General features: G+C 36.0%; 1 protein-coding gene across 2 annotated transcripts in view; it reads right to left on the minus strand.

Annotated features, from left to right (window-relative positions):
* Window positions 1-13,042, minus strand: part of drd2a (dopamine receptor D2a) — a 50,613-nt gene that overhangs the window by 11,668 nt on the left and 25,903 nt on the right. For both annotated transcript variants that reach the window (XM_015052463.1, XM_015052464.1), the window contains exons 2-3: window positions 12,179-12,489; window positions 3,369-3,478 (exon numbers count right to left, since the gene is read on the minus strand). In XM_015052463.1, coding sequence (XP_014907949.1) covers window positions 3,369-3,478; window positions 12,179-12,457 — 389 coding nt within the window. In that variant the 5' untranslated portion in view covers window positions 12,458-12,489. The remainder of the gene's footprint in view (window positions 1-3,368; window positions 3,479-12,178; window positions 12,490-13,042) is intronic.

The following is a 13,042-nucleotide window of genomic DNA, read 5'->3' on the forward strand; positions in this document are numbered from 1 at the left end:
TTTAGCAGAAAGAACTGCTTGAAAACATTTGTCTCTGTGTAATTAATCCATATCATGGTTGAATTGCTGAACCAAGCTACTGCAATAAATCACTGTTTTTAATAAACCACATGTGACTGTGATGCGAGTTCCACGTTTGTGATCTTCCCACTATATCCTAGTAGTTCTCTGAAGGATCTCAACCAAGCGTTAAAACTGAGAAAGAGTCTTAATCTCACACACATCTCTGCTGTTTCTTCATTCCTGCCATCCACAAAAAAAAAAAAAAAAAACTGAAACCAAATCTGATTCCCCACCGCTTAGGATAAATGAATCCAAAATCAGCACAACGGGAGAAAATTATGATATTATTAAATTGTTTTTCTTCTACTTGAAGAGAAAAAGAATCTTTAATGTAATTTACTAATCACTAGAAATTCGTCATTATATTTCTGATGCTCTTCCTTACACAAACCTGGTCGTGTCAACCTGGTTTTGAGTTATCTTGAACCACTATCTCAGGAGAATTGCAATCAATAGTTGAGAGTTTCTCTTAGTTTGTCTTATTCAAATAAAACATAGGGAGAAAAAACAAAACACTTTTTAGCATCCACTAAAAAGTGTGTCTTAATCTGAGTTCCTGGATGAATTCCCAGATTTTAAGAAGTAAAAACCATAACACAGTTGATGCTTTACTGGGGCTGAAGGAAATGGTTCATATATTTATTTTTAGTACTACGCTTTATTATGACTAAGGAGAAGAATCAAAATACTCTCTCCAAGTCAGTGACACAATTTCAATGTGCCCACAGTGAATAAGAGTGAAATGTCATCAGTTATTTTGTTTACTTCAGAACCATGTACCGTATTTTTTAAGCAAATAATACAAATTTTGAGTAGTTTAAGATGATTAGTTGAATAATATTAATTAAGAGGATAGGTGGTATATCGTGCTACAGATAATGACTGATATAATCGTCTGGAGTCACTGTAAGGGAACACTGTAGTTGTTTTTGACCAGGCTACATCCTTTAACATGCAAACAAAGCAAGTTTCTAAGACGTCCTTCTTATCCACATTTAGAAACTTGCTGTCTCAGATTGATCCTGAAGAAAATAGCCCAAGCTGTTTGGAAATTTCACAATGAAGAATTATATTAAGTCTAACATAATCAATAAGGAGGCTTTTCTTAGTTTTATTGACATACAGAATGTCATACTAAAAGGACCTTTTGAAAATAATAACCTTTGAGGTTGCTATTGCACATACTTATTAATTTAAAAATATGCTTAACATCTAGTATTAAACATACTTTGCTTGTTTAACTGCATTAACCCCACATTTCTGTATTAAGTATGTCTTTTTAATGGTCTGATGTAATATTCTAATTTTAAATGTCACGTTTCCGTTTAAGTGTAAAATTATCATTATTAACATATATATGGGTTTCCAACATTCGTTTGTGTGTAATTAATCTATATAATGTGTTTCACTTAGTGATAAAGTTCCTAAGCTAAACAGGCTTTTCAGTAATATTCTAATTTATTGAATGAGTCTGCATGATGGCTTCAAAGTATTAAGTTGTTGTATGCCATATTATGTTTTTAATCTGCATCCCTATGGTAGAATTCAGCAAAAAGGAAAATACATTCAGTTTCATTTCGTGTCTTTTCCTTAGATTTTGAAAATGTAAAAGAGATGTACGCTCTGCGATGAGGCAATTGGAAATCACAGAATGTGTACTGATGCAATTGTTGATGCAACTTGCATGGAACAGTTGAGCAGGACCAGACAATTTAATGACTTTTTAAGACCATCTGGCTAAAGCTCTGCCATGTACAAAAAGTGTAAATTTAGCATAAAATTACACAAAACCGTGCCAGCTGTTCACACCCTGAAGCACTTACCTTTTGTTTACTACAAATAATTATTGATCGACCGCATAAAAGAGGGTTTCAAAATCAAATTTTAAAGCAGCTGCAGCCAAACACAACATGCTTCGCTGTGTGAAATTTACTATTGACAAATTCCAAATCAGTGAAAACACATAACTGCAATAAACAAAGCAAAAAAACAATGAACATGCACAATAAAAGCCTACACGACTCTGCTCTGCTAGGATTAAATGGCAGAGAGAAGAAATTGGTTTTAAATGGTCTGACCAGCTCTCGTTAAAAAGGCAAGACAGTTCCTCAGATTAAAGGCCACCAGAGAAAGGATTTTGTCACCTCTACCTTTCAGTCTGAATCCACAAAAATCAATAGAAATAGATTTTTCATCCACTGTGTTCTGGTGAGAATGTGGGACTTTGAAAGTTCAGTCATGTAAAGAGCTGCCCTTGAATTAAAAGTCTTGTCAAATCAAGCAATGAAATCTTAAACACTACCATAAAATGGGCAGTATACTGTACCAGTGAACTAATGCATCTGAAATTTAGCACAGAAAAGGGCGTACACCAGAAATACATTTAATTATAGCGTTTCTACATGAGGCAATCAGAGCAGTGTACATGTCAAAATAAAGGAGAAGAAAGCAAGGCTTTAAAGTGCCAGGTAGCTTTGACTTGACGTGGCATTTTATAGCTTGTATTTGTTCTGCTGTGTTTTGTTTGTCGGCTGGGTAGCTTTAAAGTGACCCAGGTTTTAGATTAAGGGTCTTTTTATTTGGCTTTTACTTGTTATGTTGCTGGTTTGCAGCTATCTAGATTGTTTGCTGCTATTTCGGTCAGATTTTGTTTTATAAGCCCTAGATTACAGCTCTGCTTGAAAAAAAAAAAACATTTTGTATTATAATCTATGTTTTAGTTAATGTATTGTTTTCTAAAGCTCCTGGTGTGACTTTTGATTTCAATACCAAAAGATTATGGTTTAGGTTTTGATTGTTGTGATTGGCTGACAATAAAGTTTCAAACTGAAAACACAGCTGAACTAAAAATCGTGTATTAATATTTTTTCTCTTTCCCGAAGTTTGAACTCCTTCACATGATTTTGTCTACAATATAAGATCGTTTTTGTAAAAAATGTTTTTAAATTTACTGGTAGATACTCTGTGATACCTGACATTTTCACTGGCTTATGCTGTCTTCATAGTTGAAAAAACTTTTTTTCTTTTTTCTTTTTTAAAAAAAAGGTCTATTCATGTTATATCTGTGGGACATCTGGTGGTCCCTCATTAAAAACAAATGTTTCATTTTCAGATTGTGTGCAGAGTGAAATTCATGTCTGAAAAGGCCATTTACTCTGTAAATAGACACAACGGCCTGGCGAGTCATGCGCCGAGAGGTAGGGATTTATTTTTTTATTATGCAGAAAGCAGCTAAATATTTCCATTGATTTCCAACCTGCAATTATGAGTGACCACACTTGGCACATCTACAACGTCAAACTTACCGATCGATGCTGATGGCACATAGATTGAGGATGCTTGCTGTACACATCATCACATCAAGGGTGACAAATATGTCACAGTGGATCTTGCTGAAGCGCCACTCTCCCACTACCTAGTGGAAAAAAAGACATGAAGCATTCGCAGTTTACTGAATGTCAGCAAAATACATCCGCACAAATCTAACGCAAATATTACACCCTCTTTATTTTCAGAAAAGCAATTGTTAAACATTTGTACATATTTTTGGTGTATTATTTCCTCCCTGGTAAGTGGAAAAGGACCAAAATCAACTATTGGTGAACAGTTAACACTTTGTATTTTTATTTCTGCTGAAGTACAACCCAAGCATAGTTTCTTGAAAAAGCAAAGAAGTCACAAAAAGAGGAGAATTATAAAGCAGGGTTGACTAAAGTAAAGCCTTTGGCCCCTTGAGATCATTTTGGTGTGGACAATTCTAGAGTCTTAGAGTATTTCAAAGTCACTCTATCAAAATCATCTAATTTTGAATCAATTTTATTTTATTTTTTTGGGGGGGTTAAAGAACTCCCTTGTAACAAACTCTTGCATGGCTTAAATGTCCGTGAGATAAAAATCCTACAACATACATTACAGTTTGTACAGCCTTCTCTCATGAACAACATTGCAACCTATTTATATCTATACCAGAGTTGGTCGCCATGGTTTGGTCAAATGATGAAACCCACATCACCGGTGATGCGCTGACAGCTCGGATTACGCCCACCCCAGCTGGCACAAGATCCTACCTGCTTCCTCCCACAGCTGCGTAAAGGGTAAGGGGGATGCAAGCGTCACGGGGCACCTCCTGCCTCTCTGCTGAAAATTAATCTTTGTCTCAATGATCTGTTTTCAGATCAGCTTTTAAATAAAAGCTGCACGTTGATGCGGGTGGGATTACACTACGGAGAACCGTCCAACGAAGCCTTGACTGCCTCACTTCTCAAAGGCTCTTTTATGCTCTAACATCAGACAAGCCGTCTGCACTTGACATTTGCCTCCTCTGCATCTCAAAACAATTATAATGCCCTCTGCATTGATTGAGAGTGTGCACTTTTCTGTCGTCACCTGGTTTCCTACTCTGGAACAGCAGCAAGCAGATATATATCAGGACACACTTCTCTCAAAACCCCTACAACGCAGCTGTTTAATCTTGAATTCTCAGTAGTCCTGGAGCACAAAACAATATGGATATTTAAAGTCGAAGAAGTTCAGAAGAGCATTCAGGGTGGTTTAGAAAGGTATATTTTAAAATTAAGTGGCATTTTACAACGTAATTGCTAAAAAAAAAGTAGCTAAAATGGCAGACGATGATGTTGCTTTTCCAGGGAAACATATTTTTTGATAAGTAGAAATTGATCTAAGTTTATCAGTTTTTATTTAATTTTAAAAGTGCATTGGTATATCAAAACTCTTGTGTAAAGATGGTTGGGAAGTTGTCAAGGTCTTCTGGATTCGCTGATTTTGAACATGCAAGTAAATAAAAAAACAAGATTAGCATATCTGGTTATGGATGATGGTAAAATACCATCACTGCAGTGGTAAAAAGGCTCTGCCTGCTACATAACAGGGAGGTTGGCAAGGCAAAAAATTTCATCATAGATATTTGTCAGTAAATTAAATGTCAACTGTGTTTTTAGACATGCCAGCTCCAGTAAAGCTGACACAATTGATGTTTAATCTCTACGAAGTGTATCACTTTGATAAATAAAATTGAACAATCTAAAGCAAAATGAAAGGGAAATCCTTATGCAAACCCATTGAGAAAATGACATTTAAATAATGATCTGGCCAACAATGTTATGTCTGAGAGAAAAGTCATAAAGTGAGGTCTAGAACTTAAAAGAAATGTCATTTATAAATAATGTCTGTCCACGTTGGAGCTGGATGAAAGAAGTAACTCTCTCATAATGGTTAAAGTTTATTAACCCTTTCATTCATGAATTGTGATCCTTTGTGTCAGGATTGTTTTCCAATTTCTTTTGATTGGAAGCCTAATTTTGTTAACCATTCTTCAAAATACGCACACATCCTTATCAATAAATGTGGAGAGTGCTGTAAATGAATTTGACCAAAATTAGAAGTCTAAGTTGGCAAAAAATAATCTTTTAAATTTTAAATACATTTACTGCACAATCCTGAAAGTTATTTATTTCTCAGTTTTTTGGATTTACTCTCTGATCATAAAAGGAAAAAAAACAAAACAAAAAGAGAAAGTCAAAATTTTTGACTTAGTCACCTTGATGATTAGTAATGTTTGTGCATTACTATGATATCGAAGCTAGTTGCTTCGATATCATTGGTAGAATAAAAGATTTCACCCTCTTCAGTAAGTTTACTGATTAGGTTTTGTGAATTCAGACTGACATTAGCAGTGCACTTTTTCTTTGCAAATGTTTGCCCAACTGCTTGTTCAGCTAGCCAGCTGGCAGAAAGAGACATGTTAATGAGACTTTAAAAGGAAATCTATTCAAAGTCGTCCATACTTGTGATGTACGGCAGGCTGCTTTTAAGCAAACCGTCACTGTAGTTCTCTGTCTTTGAACACTAATTTCAAAACGTTATTCAAATATGCATGAAGGAAGGAAATTATATATATGTGGAGAGTTTTTCTTTACTTTAGAAGCTGGTGGGTAAAGATGGTGGTTTCTCACTTGTATAAAAATTGCTTGCGAGGCTCTAAAGCCAGAAAAACTGTTTTGGGTTTGAGTTAAGCCTTAGATGTTACAGTCCACCGCACATCCACACCGTTTGTTGTCCACCCTAAACTCTGCCTGTCGACTTCATATTGCATTTCGCCACACAAAACTAACAAGGCTGCAGGCTTTTCTTGGATTTAAGGATCATAAACTTCCATGTTTAAAAAAATAAAATAAAATCCTGCTTGCAGTCAGATGTGTCTCTTGTAATACAATATGCTTTATAAGGCATAACTTTTGATCTATGGGGAAACGTAAGAACTTTCTTGTTTTACAACATAAGGCCTGAGAGGAAAGATTAGGCAGCGGGCCAAATCCAGCTCTTCTGTTTCCCTCACACTACAAAGCACATCTGGGATTACAACCTTTGCACAAACACTTGTGAGAGAGGACAGAAAAGTGCAATCTCCTGCTTTCACATTAACAACGAACAATGTGAATTCAGACACAATACCAAAATACCATTTGCGACATTCAGGACAAAGAATGTGGCAAGAGAGAACGAAACAAAAAACAAACAAAACTAAAGTAAGAACTGGTTGTTTTGCTGTCTCTGGTCATTTTCTCAGACGTGAAAAAGGGAAGTTTGCTGCTGGTTTCTAAGGTGATTCATGACATGGTCACTTCAGGGCTATAGCTATTGCTGTCAGTATCCAGGATTGATATGCAATTAGAATTTCAATTTGCAATTGGGAGGTGATTGATAGAGCAGATTGATGGCTCTGGATATAAACACATCCTGCTGCTATGTTCATGAATATTACAGCAATAAAAAATATGTTTAGAGTGTTTTGTTACAATGCTGTCATCGCTAGTACAAGTTTAATTTTTACATATAGGGCAAAGAACGTTCATATAAGATATAGGGCAAGTTATTCTAAGAATCATTTGTCATTCATTATCCCATTTGATTTAAAAGTGTAAACATATAAATTCACCATTTTCCGTAGATCCTTGCCAATTGGACACGCGGCAAGTTACAGCTGATCATGCTATATTAATTCATAGAGTGTGAATTAATATCACTCCGAGTTCAAACAATGTAATGATGTTTTCTAAATTGCAATCATAAAGCTGCTCTGAACTCAAAAATAATACATCTCAAAAAAGTCAACACTGATACGAAAGTAAGTTTATCCAAGACAAGAGGAGCAACCAAAATGATCATTTCCCTCTGATAATAAGATATAATGAATCCAAATAGAAATGTGAATGTAAATTAGTTTTTACTTTCTCCAGGAACTTACATAAAAAGCTGCACCACTGTGTGCTGTAGCAGATGATAATTGACATTTATTCTAAGTGTCTTTCCACTAATTCAGATCACGCATAATTTTCCTTCCATGGGCTCCAAAAATCCGTCACACATGGAAAAAAAAAAGCAAAAACTGTGGTAATTAATGCAAATCTAGCATTTAATAATAAAGGGCAAGTTGAATGCTCTGCCCACCTTCTGTGACTAAGTTATGCTAAAACATTATTAACACGAGAGCCTTGGTCACAGACATGGACACCAGGATGAAAAAAAATGCAGGCGAATGATAAAAGAAATCTGGTCTATGATCCAGGAGTTACCAAGATACTCTAAGAAATTTGAGCTTAATGTCAAAAACATTAAGCTCCAACAATAAGAGACTGAAGAAATCAAAAACATTTACTGGAGGAAGGTGTGGTGTTGGTAGATCTTGACCATCTACCAACACAGTGTCTGTCTTTGTTGTTGTTTTTGTTTTTTGCAGATGAACTGTTTACCTCTATATGACACATGTAGAGCTCTATACACAGTTTCCCTTTTCCATTTTGTCTTTCTTTTCTATCTTCCATACATTCACATAAAATTATATTCTATCCAAAACATACTAACGAAAACAAAAGTTAATGTAAACTGTTCTGAAAATGTAATTGTATTTGTTAAAGAAAAAGAGTTATCCAAAACAACCTGACCATATGTAATAAAAAAAAAAGGCTAGCTGTAATTAAATACATTTTTTGATCTTGTCATTCTGTTAGGTTCAAGAAAACAGAATCAGTCTTGTTAAACAAAGTACGTTAAAAAGATTTAAAAAGTAAAACATTATTCTTTAATCAAAATTACCACAAGAACAAATGAAAATAAACTAGTAAAATCTGTCAGCCTAAGGTGGGTTAAGAAGTCATAAGTAATTTGAAACATTTAAATGTGACAAAAAAGGCAAAGAGATATCCAGGGAGGTAAACACTCTCGTTGAACTGTAGTTGAATAAATACTTGAGGCTGGTCGGGCTGTGTGTTGTTGGCTTTGTGTGGAGAGTGCTTGTCTCTGTCTCACCTTCAAATTAAGTATGCCACCCCATCGATAGGCAAACCGTGACGTGAAAAAAAGAAATGGGACGTGGAAGAGCGTGGTGTTGGAGGCCAGGAGCAAAGAGCAATAGAACAATAGAGAGATGGATTCAGACGGTAGCATCTGAAAGCTGAGAAAAACTCCTGAAAAAGTGGTAGCATTAGGATGGATTTCACTGACACTGAAGGCAGTAAAACTGAGAGCAGATTATTAAATTATTAAACTATGCATCAGGGTAGGATCAGCAACAAAGTAGATCATGTTTCTCTCTTCAGTTTTCTGATGAATAGTTTAATTAAAATGTTCAATAGTATAAAGTATTTCAAGGTTGTTTTTTTTAAACAAAAGATGCAATAAAAAAATCAACTAGCACAAAAAAAAACCGTCATAGCACTTACAAGCCAGTGGGAATGATACAGAATAAAGAACCATTTCAAAACTCTTAACTTTTCTAACGGAGCCAAAGCAAAATCTTTGAAAAGCGCAAAATGTCTCATCCCTAGTTTCCACTGTTGACTGTAAGTCTTCATTCTGGTACAGCAGAGAGGAGCTGGGTAAGGAAGCTGCATTCTCAAAAATAAAATGTCTCTGTTTGATCATATCAAATGCAGAACCAAAAAAAAAACAAAAGTGTAATGGTGTTGGTGCAAATGTGACCTGCAGTTCTTTAACAAATTTACTTTCACTTACGTTTCTTGCCAAGTCTCCTTTTTTAGACACTGAGCCTCCGCCAGTCAACCTGACAGCCTTTACCCTCTCTGGCTGTAACGGTATACATCGTTATATCGTGCTAAAAAGGCAGAGCATTTTTTAATACTTAAAAAATTAAGTATTATGTTCGCATTTTATCATATCTTGTTAGCTGCAACTTGAATTACTCTTGAAAATTTTTCAAACTTTTGCTCTTATGTGTTTGTTTTGGGTGGTAGCACTGCTATCCATCTTGTCTGGTTAATTGGCTGCATCCTGAAAATAGACGGAAAAACATTTAGCCGTGCCCTTCATGTAGTGACCAAGGGAACAACTACGGACTGGATAGTTGTGAATTGAGAAGCTGTAAAGACAGGCAATATGCTTAAAGTGAAGTCAAAAGGACAACTCTGACCCACTATGAGAACTGTTTTGGGCTGCAGATATTTAATTTTTAATGAGCACTCCCTTATCTCCCCCTACACATAGTCCAGCTCTTCAAGTTTTATTAAACTGGCATAACAAAGTTTTTATGATCCTGCCAGCAGAGAAACAAAATTGGCACAAAAAGGACAGAAACCTTGAGGATATATCGAGCATTCCTGTAATTTGATGCCGTCTATGTAGGAATTACGCTTGTCAAACCTATAGCCAAAAGTTTGCTGTTCCTTGTATTTGATAAATATTTCAAAGTGATTGCTTTCAGCACACACAAAGTGCCATCCTTAAACAAACACCTATGTGCAATTAAACCACTTTACACCTTCAAAGACTCTCCTTTGAGTCTTTGGTATGCCATCAAGTACAATTTTCTATTGAGAAAGTGTTATGGTGTAATTTGGTGCTTTGAAATGCGTCTGGCAGCAAATCAGCTCCAACTTTTATGGCATGCTTTGATGTGCCCCCCTCTGTGAGAAGCTAGCTGCCCACAACAACAGAGAGAGACGTAAATAACTTTGATAAAAACACAGTGTGAACACTCTGCCCTGTATTACGGCTCACAGCAATTACTAAAAGGTAGTTAAGAGCTGTTCTAATGGATCATGGAGAACAAAAAAAAAAATAGAGTCTGATAGGTGTGTTCCTAATGTTGTCTATGCCGCGGTAAAATCCTAACTATGCGACTCAAAACATTTCCCGCCCCCCCAGAGCTTAATTTCCTGGAGACCTCTGTTTTATCTTGGACATCAGTTCTGTGTCTTTTCTATGGTGGTTTACAAAACTGTGCGGTTTAAGTAAATCATATCTGCTGGAAAGGTCACTGCTCCTACTACAGGAGCTTGGGAAAAACTAAAATAATAAAAAAACTAAAAAACTAAAATAAAAAAAAACTAAAATAATAAGTTTGCCAATTTTTTGTCAAGTTGTTTTATTTAATCAGGCTCATAATGTATTTCGTCAAAATAAATAAATTAATTAAAAAATCTCATCTCGTCTGATTCCCCTAATCCCTATGTCTGTTATAAGTTCAAAGGTTGCAGCTGGAGCAGAGTGCAGACGAAATATTCAGGGACGAGGAGGACAGAACCAGGTCACATGTATGTTGAAGAAACCATCTGGAAAATGGGAACCAAGTGAGTCTAATCAGGGGAAGTCGAACAGCTGTGGGAGAGTATTTGGCAGGGAAATAGAAAGAGAGAGAGAGAGAGAGAGAGAGAGAGAGAGAGAGAGAGAGAGACTAACAATAATAAACACAGGTAAGATGGAGGGAGCTAAAATAGACACAAAGGGAAACATGTCTAACACTAACACAAGACATATAAACTAAATGCATAAACAGAACAAAATTTTAAAAGACAAGGAATTAACTAATTAGGTGAAATCTTACCGCAATAAAGAACAGAGATGAATAAACTAATATAGTAAAAAAAAACAAAAAAAAAAAAAAAACAAGCAACCGAAAAAGAAACAAATGCACTAAAAAACTGCCTGGTTACACATGGTCTAATGGGCTACGAGTATACTCAAGTTAAAAATTGTTGTTTTCCAATGTCACTGTAGGCTGGTGAGCAAAGACAGATCTCAATTAATAAAAATGGAAATCAAAACCAGAGGAGTGTGGAATATAATGTCAACGTTTTGACGGATTGCAAAGATGACACAGAATTGTCTAAATATGGGGTAAGTTATTTATTATTTTATTTTTATTTATACAGTACCAGGAAAAATGCAAGCATATTTTCTCGAATAATTATTTTCCTCACTTTCTAGAAACTTGACTGGGTTTTTCATGTTAATTTGGAGGGGCTCCAACATTTTTGAAACATAGAAATTTGTATTATTCTATTATAAGAATTTAAGCTTCACATTTTCACACAACTGCGTTTGGATTTACTGATTAGACAATTTTACGCTAGAGCAAACATTTTTTTGTGGGCTTTTAGGAATCTTAAAAAAAAAAAAGATCTCAATTGAGCTACACTGGATTAAAGGCACCCAGGAAGATTTATTCATAAACCAATGACCTCTAATAAAAATGGTTGGTCTGACATTTTGCTGTTGTCACATATCTGCTAAATCACAGGCCTCTGACCACTGCATGGCTCCTGTTTACAAGACTGATGTGAACACGTTAACCTTCACTCTTGTTTTACCTTGTCCCTGCGACCCGACGATACAGCCGCAGCGAGCTTTATCGAAGCCTTTTTCCGCCAGTGTTTCACCAGAACTACGTTTAATCTAAAAGCATTATCTGCCCTGACATGTTTTACCCTCCAGTTGTGAATTTTGTCTTTTAAATTAAGTGTTGTGTTTGGATCTTCGTCATTTCAGTGCTGTCCAAACGTTCCAGTCACTTATAATACTGGAAATAAACACAGTTGTTGCAGGGATATTGCTCTGCTGCAGATGCCTTAGTTTTCTAACCATTACTCTTTTTAATCTTGTGTTTGTTTGTTTTTATTTATTTATTTTACAGATGTAATACACAGAGAGAAAGTATAAAATGAACAGAGAAGAGAGAGAGAGCATGTCTCTGGGCTAAGAAATGTCAAGTTTTATATCTCATTACAAAGAAATATGGGTGAAATTTTTTCTTTTTTCTTTTTGTGGCTGTGTGTGTGTTTGTGCATTTCTATCATCCTACCTCCAGATAGACAACCCAGGGCATAACCAGGGTGGCCACCAGAAGATCAGCAACAGCCAGGCTGACGATCAGGTAGTTGGTAGTGGTCTGCAGAGCCTTTTCCCTCGACACAGCCATGCACACCAGAACGTTGCCAAAGACAATGACAAAGATGAGCAGCGTGAGGAGCATGGCATAGTAGTTGTAAAGATGCCTCTGTTCTTGCTCTGTTTCGTTGAAGTGCCACGTTCCGTTATCGTTGAAACTGTCATTGTAGGCATACTGGCCAAAGACATCCATTAGCTGTGAGTGATGGAGGCCAGGGAGTGGCCCTGCAAGACAGGTGAGACAGTATTTCAATGTTGAATTCAGTGAATTGTTGGCAAACAGGAAGATAGTCCCCGGATAATCTTTAATCCTTTAGTAATTGCAGAACAAAAGCAGCTTCTCGATTGATCTTCTAAACCCTGCTGAGCCCGGTGATGGGATTGGACTTGATTTCAAATTGTGATGGAGATTGGAATCAAAACCATGACAGGTTCGATAAAGTTAAAGCGACAACAAAGCAGAAGATTCAGAGATTATAGATGTGGCTTTGAGCAAAAGTTTGCATTCCTCACAGGAAAATGTGACATGAAGGAATATTAGTAGTTGGACTACACTCACATTTTGATGTGTATATTTACATAGCATGTGAAACAAACAACAACCACTAAAATATTTCCTTATATGCACTACTTTCTGGTGCTCAGCTGTACATCATGACAGTAAAAAAAATATTGAAAGTGTGACGATTGACAGCACTAAGAACCTCCCTCTGGCTCTGATGGGTTTTTTCTGTATTTCTGTATAGATGGCAGCAGAGTCATAGGGAGAAGGCAAAGG

The sequence above is a fragment of the Poecilia latipinna genome, unplaced genomic scaffold (genome assembly GCF_001443285.1).
Source record: "Poecilia latipinna isolate Pla-1442-1.1 unplaced genomic scaffold, P_latipinna-1.0 Scaffold1111, whole genome shotgun sequence".
NCBI lineage: Eukaryota > Metazoa > Chordata > Actinopteri > Cyprinodontiformes > Poeciliidae > Poecilia > Poecilia latipinna.